This window comes from Aegilops tauschii, chromosome 7, assembly GCF_002575655.3.
Source record: "Aegilops tauschii subsp. strangulata cultivar AL8/78 chromosome 7, Aet v6.0, whole genome shotgun sequence".
Classification (NCBI taxonomy): domain Eukaryota; kingdom Viridiplantae; phylum Streptophyta; class Magnoliopsida; order Poales; family Poaceae; genus Aegilops; species Aegilops tauschii.
Window position 1 is genome coordinate 246,642,053 of NC_053041.3, and position 10,302 is coordinate 246,652,354.

Consider the following 10,302-nt stretch of genomic DNA (forward strand, 5'->3'; position numbering starts at 1 on the left):
AGCACATATTACATCTCAAAGTAACAATCATTTGCACTCCTCAAAATAACTACCAACCGAATTCAACACAAATCTATCCAAGGGGAGACCAATTGGCCATCCCAACCATATCCATTGTATTCCTCAAATCACCCTTGTAAAATCAGCTTCGTCCACAAAGGCGGAAGATTTCTTGCCTCACTAACAAGGCCAAGCTCTTCTTATTAGCATTTTAGCAACACCCTTGAAAATGACGCGTTCTTCTGTACTTTGTAAATGTGCCCAATATTGAATATAAGAATGTGTCCTGAAAACTATGTTATGTGGGATTGCAATGATGTATCCCTCATGATACCTAGACAACAGAAGAACACCTTCTCCATGTATCTAGCCCCACCTCTAAATGGGCGAGGGGACGCAAAGAGGCATCAACAGCTAGGGTTTTGTCTAACCATAGTTGTTCGATGGTCGACACAACAGATGTGTGTGAACAAAGTAGTGGATCATTTAATAAACAATAAAATTACTAAGCTTGAAGGATATACAATATATATGAGATAAAGTGGAAACATCCATGGTACACGTATGTTGACATCCATTGTGTCATATCATCTATAGTACAACTCATTGTCAAGATCTAGAATAATTCAAAGAGAATATCATATAGGAAGAAAATGAGTTAAACACACTTATCTGAAACCCCTTGTTCCCTATCAACTCGATGAAAAGCTGAGGGAAAAGACTATGAACAACTATCACATCTCAAATTTTACTATCATAAGCATTCTCAAAATTAACCACCAACCAAATGAATAAAAAACATTACCCAAAAGGGGACAAGTTGACCATCCCAACCATAAGATTCATATCCTTGAATCACCCGCATCCCACTAGCTTCACCAACAAGGTATATGATTCATTGCATATAGTAAAAACAACAATAGATCATCTCATCAGCATCTTACGATGATCCTTCACATGTATTTATCTTCTTTATTCCTCAAACCTATCGAATACTAAACAACAAGCAATCTGTGAGTTATCTCATGTGGAGATGTAATGACTTTCATTTCACGCAATGCTTCATTAGGTGTAATTTGTAGATGGGCCAACATATAACTGATAGACAATCCATAAAGAAGCAATCTCCCTATGGAAAAAGGACATGTTGGGGGGATCTGTCCAAAGGTTTAGAGGGTTTTTAGATTTGATAGTTTAAGCACAAAAGGCTAGTTCATCCTTACACAATCAAGCATGTCGAATAAGTAGAGAAACAAAAATATAACAACCTGCATGAATGTATGTTAGTAAGGTAGAATGTGCAAACATAGGTTGACATGATGATGTTGGTGATGTCCTACACCCACCTTGATGGAGGCTTCGAACCAACGGTTCCAGGATCACAAGGGTCCTGGTTGTGTCGCCCACCAAGCGGTCCACGGAGCACAACCAACCTATTCCACAATGGGTTGCACTTAGAAGCCTCACTAAAGGGTTGTTTAGATACCTAGATTTTAATTGATCGATTTGCCTAAACACAAATATGTTTGTAACTAACTAATTTTTTTGGTTATCATAACAAACTGAATGATAAGTAAATTTTAGTTTTCCTAAAACCAAAAACGACTTTATCGGAAAACTAGAATTAAACAGTTTTCTATAAACCCCTTAGCATATCTCTTGCAGCCATTCTCATCCAATCAAGATTATACACATACTTTTTCCTTACAAAATTATTGATAAAACTATTTTTCTAAAAAAATCCTACTGAGAGCATTTTATTAAAACTAGGCGCTAATTTTGGTTATCCAAATAACCACCAAGGGTAAATCTTCCTGAAGTTGGCAATCTCCGAGCCCATACAAACTGTCTAGTCCTTCACATGTAGAACTTTATAGGAACTCAAGTGACTCCTAGCCATCCGGGTTGCACTCACCATCCAAGAGTAACAAGCAAAGCAAAGTCACTGGATAAGAACTCCTTGAATGATCATCAATCAAACCTTCTCTCAAGAATCCAAGGATCTCTTTCTCACAAGGATAGGATTGTGGTGAAAGGAGATGAGCTTGAGGTGTAGGCATTTAGTAAAGGGGATTTCTTGGCCTTTAAAGAATCAAGAAATGAAAATGGAATCATCCAACACTTAATTATTTCTTTTTCCTTTCCTTGGATCTTGCTTCTCTATGTGGTAGATGGATTGAGTGGAGGAAGTGGATGGTTGAGGTGGAATGAACAAGGGTGGATGAGATGGATGGACGGAGGCATGAAAAGGTATGAGAGGATATTCATAGAGAAGATCCAAAATCTGACCGTCACCCAAAAAGTAACTAGATTCAAAAGTATCGGAAGAAAACTTGTGGGACTACCGGCCAATTTTTAGGAACTAGATGAAATATAGTACTCTAGAGTACTGGTGAAATAATGAGTGGTGGTTCCGAATGAAAAAAGTAGCAGCTTTTCTACAAAGATAGAATGATTCCGAAGTACCAGATAAAATTAATCGCTCAGTTGTACTATAGTAAACAAAGCAGTTCTAAGAATAAGAATTTGCAGAAAAGAAGTAATACAAAACTCAGGAGTACTAGTTGAAAATGAGTTGCGGCACTGAAACTAAATTGTGACTAGCATAGGAGCAAACCGAAATGACTCGGAAGCGCTGAGGAAAAATGTTGTGCTTGGAAGTGCGATAGCAAACGTATAATGTTACGTTGGAATGGTTCGACGGTTATAGAATGAAAGAAACTGTGGTCCCAAACTGTTCAAATTGAGTTTGTTCTGGGGCAAAGAGAAACTCATACAAAGGAATGAATTGTTAAGCTTCATGCACTAGCCAACGCAACTAAAAGTCCGAACTGATGGAAAGGGCTAGGCAATCCACATATACACTTCAACACCCCCTCTCACACGTGACGCGGAAAGTCAACATGTGGATAGACTCAGAGGTATGGCTCAAGAGGCTCATACGTGGACACAAAGGGGGGCAGCAGCAATTTTTAAATAAATTGCGAAAGCCAGGACTTGAACTCAAGACCTTAGCTCTGATACCATGTTAAGCTTCATGCACTATCCAATGCAACCAAAAGTCCAAATTGATGGCAAGGGCTAGACAATCCACATATACTGTAACATCCCCTCTCACGTGTGATGGGGAAGACAAGTCCGAACTGATGGAAAGGGCTAGGCAATCCACATATATACTTCAACATGAATAAGGTGTGAATTTTGTAGGATTGTGTCTTAGGATATGTTCTTGGAGTTAAGACCAAAGTACTTTACCTTTTCCACTCTTCACATTATGGCCGTCCTACACTCAATGTGAATCTTGGATTGACTAAGAGCATGTAAAATACGTGCTAAGAGCTTTATGTAGACATCAAGTTGAAAAGTTGCAGGTAGGGTTCATCAATGATCTTCCACTTATAAAAAGGCATCATAAACCATAATATCACATGCTATACCAGAATAAACACAATGAAACATTAGTCTCTCAATTGTTTTGTCATAAATTAACAGAACCACTAGAGTATATAGAGATGCACTTTCAACATGCATCGACTAGAACAATTGTACCAAATAGTTAGGAATCACGAAAGTGTAAAACAAGGTGCCCCTCCCCACAAAAAAGACCCTAGCAATGGTGTAGTCGAAACCAAATGGTAACAAGATTCCAGGTTGTCATGAAGAAACATAGGGAGATCCAACCATTTCTACTTTGCAACCGTCTTTGATGAGTAGAGCATTCAGGAAAAGTTTTCGTGTGAAAATTTGAATCAATGGGAATCTTAGCTTTGCAAATCTATTTAACACAAAAAGTCCCAACATTTTTATGCTCACTGGCGAACAAAGGATGATTCGGGTTACTATGCGGCCCGCCTCAGAGGCGACTGGCCGGAGTGGGAGGGAATTGTTCTGTTTTTGTTTACATTTGTTATCCCAGTAGAATTTTGTGTCCTGCTTACGGTGGCTAAGCGAAGGCACCCTAAAGTCATAATAATGTCCTTCCCGCCACTCCCCACTCCAGCGGTGCTTCCAACAATGACAGAAGGTCCATAAAGCTGTGGTAGCAGCGGATCCGATTGGATTGGGCAGTTTATTTAGATGAAGTGGGTGCTAGACCGCTGGTTCGAGCGACAGTGATGGTGGTTGTTTGGGTGGCGACCATGACTCGATGTTCGACCTCCATTATCTGGTGGAGGGATCTAGATCTGGAAGAAGTGCTCGAATCCCTCAGTCGGCATGCTTCTACAATTCTAGTGATGACTTTGATTCCAGGATGTAGGTTCAAAGGGGCTGAAGTGTCGATGACTTATCGTCCGCCTGAAAGAAGGTTTGACCAGCTCCTAGAGGGAGCAGCAGAGACGACGACGCGCCATCTACTCATTCCCGAGGTTGAAGACGATAGATTCCTCAGGGGCTCTCTTGTAATTTTTACTATTCACACGGTTGTTTCTGTAACGCTGGAATCTGAATAAACTGTGCCTCTTTCGCAAACAAAGATAAAAAAGCCCCTTTCCAAGCCATCTATCAATTAGAGAGGTTTAGGCTGCTTTTGACATTGCAATGGATGATTATAATCCCGTTTTCCCAACTAGTTTTTGTCTATTTTAGTGTTTGTTTAGTCCGCTTTAGCCTATCTTTTTGGCTAATTTTCTATAGTAGATGATAAAATAAGCACAACACAACACAGTGGAGCAATCACAAATTGAGCCTTTCTTTTCGACGATGGGTGAATTTTATTGACTCAAAATGAAGCATAAAAGGGATACAAACACAATAAGCACACACCCGGCCTATGCATAATTAGGATCCACATATCCAACACCAACACACACATACACACAAGGAGTCATGAATGCAAATGCAAAAATTCATACAAGATCGAATCTATGCCTAGGCAGATGGGGAAGAAGAAAAAGAAACTCTACAGGGATTAAACAACGATCGACAAACTCCTACAACGCCCAGATCTGCACCAATCATCTATTCACATCACGACAATGAGAGAGGTTCTCCAGTAGCATTGCCTCCAAGAAGGGAACGACACTCAAGCATCGCTGTCACTGGATCCAACCACCAATGATGAGATCCTGGGTTTTCACCTTGAAGATAAAGTCCGAGCAAACCTTAGCAATGCCTTCAACAAGGTAATGACGAGAAAACATCACCATTGCCAGGTATAACCAACTACGGTCACATCTAGGGTTTTCACCTCGAAGCTTGAGACTGGGTACTCAAGAAGCATGACCAAATCGAAATCATCATGTGTTGTCGCCACCACTTTCCACCATACTAGCAGCTACATGTGTAGCACGGTCTCGACGTGAGGCGCTACACCAGTATCGACCATGCCCGCAAAAACAGACAATCAAACTGCTACAAGTGCTAGGAGACACGAAAGGCTTAGTACGGCGAAGGTCATTATCATAAGTTTGAAGAAGATTGGCGGGTGAGGAAGGTCATCGGCACTGCGAAAATCCCAATCCGGGACACTCCGGCAATCGCACATTGTCCTCCTGCTCCTTCATCCTCGTCTGTGGGGCGGAATTGGTCAGCAAAACGTACTCGTCGTTGCTGGGGATATGAAGGCCCAAGACCCTCGGACATATTACGAGAACGTCCTAGTAGCACAGGACCACATCGCTATCCGAGCATCCGAGCGGAGGGTAGCCTTATTGGAACGCAGAAGGAGGCCGCTGCCTCCGTACTTGTAGATGGGATCGCGACCACCGACGCCTTGCCACCGGGACTAGGATTGAAGATTACTACTCCAACGCCATCACCGTACGGTCCAACTGCACTCAAGGCTCTCTTGGATACCGTCGGGGCACCGTCCAACAGCAATACCCGATCGTCCAGGTGTATTGATCAAGTCAACCATGGATCATTGAGTGGGGTGCCAATCATGGAGTATGGGCCTATCATCAGAGACCTATACAAACAACACAACAAGAAGAATGGTGGCAAGCCCTTCACATTGCACCATGACAAGAACTAGTTGGCAATGAGAAATGAATCCAGAGGAACTTTGAGACCATGCCGAAGAGGCCATGGATTACCATATCCGTCGAAGCTGATGACGAGGAGGATGAACACCCTTTCAGGAGGCAGGACGGTAATTAACAAGATTGCAAAAGAGAGGAAGAAGCATGGAGGCGTCGACGCCTACAAAGAGGATCTTGATGCTATGATTGAGAGCAAGAAAGCACTGGCAGCCAAACGCAAAGAAGACAGGACGACGAAGCGGAATGAGCTCAAGTGCTTGGAGGACGAGAATTGGAGGTCCAAGTTGGTGGCCGAAGAGAGGAAGGTGAAGGAGGAGTGTAGGATTGCACTCAAGGAGGAAAGGCTTGCAAAAGATAAGAAGGCCGAAGAGAGGGTTATCATGTTCATGGACCCTAACGCGATGGATGCCACGGCAAGGAAGTATTGGGAACTCACTCGTTTAGAGATCATAGCACAATCGCAGGCCTCTCGTGGGGGTGATGATGGTGGCCATGGGGGTGATGGTGGTGTCTATGGAGGTGATGATGGTGGTGGCCGTGGGGGTGGTGATGTTTTCTTTGGAGATGATGAGCACGAGAGTGCTTTGAACGTTCAGCCGAAACATGCCTTTGGTAGGGCTGAATCCACGACATAAGACATGCAATGTTGTGGTGATTTTGGATCAAACTTGACCGATGTGGTGCCTTTTGGATGAACTTTGTGCATGTTTTAATTTGAATTTCTTGATGATATGAACTATATGCATGTTTATATGGTCGATTTGTCGTGTACGTGAATTTGAATCGTTCGAATGCTTGATGAATTATTGTGCAATTCTTTGAAATGTATGTGATAAAGGCTGGAAGAATTTGTCAATTTTTTTAGGGAGTTAAATATAGGGGTTCAGCTAGGTTCCGCAACCTTTAGCGGAGCAAATTCTGAAGGAGTTAAGTATACAGAGGCATATAAGGAGTTAAGATATAAGGAATCCGCTAGAGATGCTCTTAGTGGTAAAAACACTGTTTTGTTTAGGGCCCAAATGATACTATTCTAATTCTAAGGAATGGTTTTCAGACCAAGAACAGCCTCTCCCAATCATTCTCCAATAGTTAAGTTGTTGGTAGCAGATGACCATCTTCCAAAGTGAAACTAAACCCAGGTGTAAAGAAAGAAACAGTCAATACAGATATTTGACAAGGAAGACGTCACATAAAAGTTTCTCTTTTAAGCCAAGTATCGTCCCAGGAGAATGGGCTTCCTGTTTTAATCCTAGATCCTGTTTCTAGCTTCAATTAAGCACTTGACAAAGGAAACACGACTGTAGAAATAAAAAGTGTATGATGGAGATGACATTTATCAGCGATTGATAGCAATCTCGAAGTAAACAGCTTGCGTTCAAATTTTCGGGTTTGAATTCAATCTTCCATAGGTCCATTTTGTTGGCTATTTAGGTATATAACCAGCTGCGGTAGAGAATTAATGCTGGTAAAGTTGGTAAGCATGCATCGGAGATTTAGTTCCAACCTCATACCTGTACTGTTGCAATGGATTTATTCATGCTTGGTTTCTGTAGCAAGTTACTAACCGGTTCTTTCGATTTTTTGGACAGCTTGATCTGAACGAGCAGTCAGCTCCGGAGTCAGTATCTGAACTAAATAGCTTCGCTCAAATGTAATTACTCATCCATCACACATCCATACACTGATCGACGCTGTGCCTAAGATTATATATTTCGCATTACACACACTGTCTAATTTCAGGGCCTTGGAACTAGATGTTAAAGAGATGAGCATCGCTGAGCTAACCCGCTTCGAGGAAATTGTTACAGAAGTATTGGCAGCTGTTAAGGTCAGCTAGTTTTTTTTATCTCCAGAACATTCTAGCGTACATTTGAAGTTCACCTAGCGCCGCCAGCACCTTCTTGCCGCCCCTTCCTGCCGCCGCTGCCGCCGGCGTGGGCCGCGGTGGCGGCCCACCGCGGCCCGGTGCCGAAGGTTTCTGGGCGGGTGGATGCGGCGGATCCCATCTGAGGCGGCGGGGGCGGCTCCTCTCGTGCGATCCAACGACGGCGGCTAGGACGGCGAATCCGGGCTGTGCGGCGGGGGCCGGAGCACCATCGTCAGCGGAGCGGCGGCCCTGCATGGACGGCGGCGGTGGCAGCGCCCCATCCGGCGGGGTGCGCTGTCCTGGTCGTGATGGTGATGGCGGTCACTGCGGATCCAACGCCCCGTTTGGATCCGTCGCGGGGAGGCCTTCCGCCGATCGGCGGCGCATGGAGGGACCGGTGAGGAGATGCCGGATCTCCGCCGGAGTACCGACGGCGACATACGTCTTCGTGGCGAGGTTCCGCTCGGTTCCAGCCAGCCACGAGGTCGGGAAGACGTGGCTTCCGGTGAAAATCGCGCCTGACTGCGGTCTTGGCGGACGATGGCGGCGTCTCAGACGTCGTTCCCTTCTGGAGGCATCGTCGTTGCAGGTCACATCAACCTGATCGGGAAGTTCCGAGGGAAACCCTAGATCTGGGTATACCGGATCGGACGATGACGGTGCCTTCGGTATCGTTCTCCCTCATGGGGGCATCGTTTTGGAGCAAGTGCTGGTTGGAGGGGACAAGAGGAGGAGCGGTGTTTCCTCTGCTCCATTGATGACGGCGGATCTCGGCGGCGTGGCGCAGTGGAGACTTGGCGCCTGATGAGCGGCGAAGGACTCGCACAGGAGGGTGACGCTGCCTGGCGTCGTGGTGGCGTCGGCGGCAGTTAGACCGGGCAAGGTTGATGCAGCAGTACAGCTCTGACGATGGATTGGTGGCAGGTAGCTGCGGTGGCCTCATACCCGGCAGGCGTCCTGGTTGAGAAGCACACCAGACTGATGGGTGCCTATACCCGGCAGGCGTCCTAGTTGGGACCTCAAGTCTTAGATGTTAGGTTTGGCTGCGAGGTCTGGTTGGTATTAGGCCAAGATTTTCAGCGCCCCTACATCAACTGGATAGGGATAGCGACAGATATTGCTTAGTTTGATGGCTTTAGGCTTATTGTTGTATGACTCTGTAAGGTCTTGTGTCAATAATTAATAAAATGGCCGTATGCATCGTCCAGATGCAAAGGCCGGGGTCGTCCTCCTTTTCTAAAAAAAATTAACAATTTCATTTGCAATGTTAATGAATGGTGCACGTATATATACAAAAATGTTTGAGAGCTGCTTTTTTTTTTGTGTGTGCAGAGCATCCGTATTATGAAGGTGGCTGAGCTCACCCAAACTGAGGTTAGTTTGAGAATGCTGAAGCTCCAGTATTTTCTCTAATGCAACTAAAGTTTCAGTTTTTTTTTTTTTGAAAAAAAAAGAAGAAGAAGAAGAAAAAAGTTTCAGTATTGATGGATGAACATAGTAAACATATCAATTGTTCATTCACAGTTAGTCTTCATACATTGGTTAAATTACTTTATATTCTTGTTGTTCTTCTGTTCATAGGCGAGATTAAAGAGAGATCCACAGAAGAAAGGGGACAACTGGTCGGGCCAAGAGTCGGGAAAAGAATGAGGCTGTGAGAACGTTCTGGGAAGGGGAGGGTATATATATACGTAGGCACAGTCTACATCTGCATCCAGACGTTCAGAACCTGCAGCCAATGTTCATGCTTGCAATAGCCGACTCGGTTTATTGCCTAAGAATAGCCTCCTCAGGAAAGAAGCAGCAGGAGCTCTGCTAGTCTGCTATATATATCGCCTAAGAACACCGAGCTCAAGTATCTTGTATCAAATTCTAATACGCCGTTCTTACGAACAGCCGGGGCTCTGATATTTATTGCCATAAGAGCATTTCAAGAATCATCGTGTATTGTTGTATTGTGTCAAACATTTATTTTTGTTCCGTCCATGTACGTGCTTGTACTTGCATTTGTTTGCATGAGCTCGAGTTCATATGGTGTAAATCCCGGCAAAATATCAGTAAGAAGAAATGAAGTATGTGACGAAAGTTTGGTTGTTGCTTCCACCACTACCATCGATGCATATCCCTTCCTACCGTTTTTTTTTCTCGTGCACTCTGCCACCGGTTTTTCTCTTCCGCAGTGTCCATCCTTCAGCAGTTCAGCAGATCTATTTCCTTTCTTTGAGTCCTAATCCCGAACAAATCGCGCGCCTTCCTACCCGCCGCCGCGCGCCCGCACCTCCGCGACCTCCCCTCTCACCTAGCCCCACGATCGCCTCTCTCTTCTTCTCCCATGGCGCCCACGGCGCCTCAAGGGAACGGGCATGTGCTCGACTTCCTCGTGGGGCTCAACGCCTGCCGCGGGTGCACTCGGGCTCGCTGCCCCCTTCCCCTGTACGCCACGGCCTGCACCGC

General features: G+C 44.7%; 1 protein-coding gene across 1 annotated transcript in view; it reads left to right on the forward strand.

The window, feature by feature from the left end:
- Window positions 1-9,933, forward strand: part of LOC109766676 (MADS-box transcription factor 51) — a 30,335-nt gene extending 20,402 nt beyond the window's left edge. Inside the window, exons 3-6 of the mRNA XM_020325453.4 lie at window positions 7,571-7,632; window positions 7,722-7,809; window positions 9,181-9,222; window positions 9,430-9,933. Of these exons, the coding sequence (XP_020181042.1) occupies window positions 7,571-7,632; window positions 7,722-7,809; window positions 9,181-9,222; window positions 9,430-9,498 (261 nt within the window). The 3' untranslated portion in view covers window positions 9,499-9,933. The remainder of the gene's footprint in view (window positions 1-7,570; window positions 7,633-7,721; window positions 7,810-9,180; window positions 9,223-9,429) is intronic.
- Window positions 9,934-10,302: the final 369 nt, after the last annotated feature.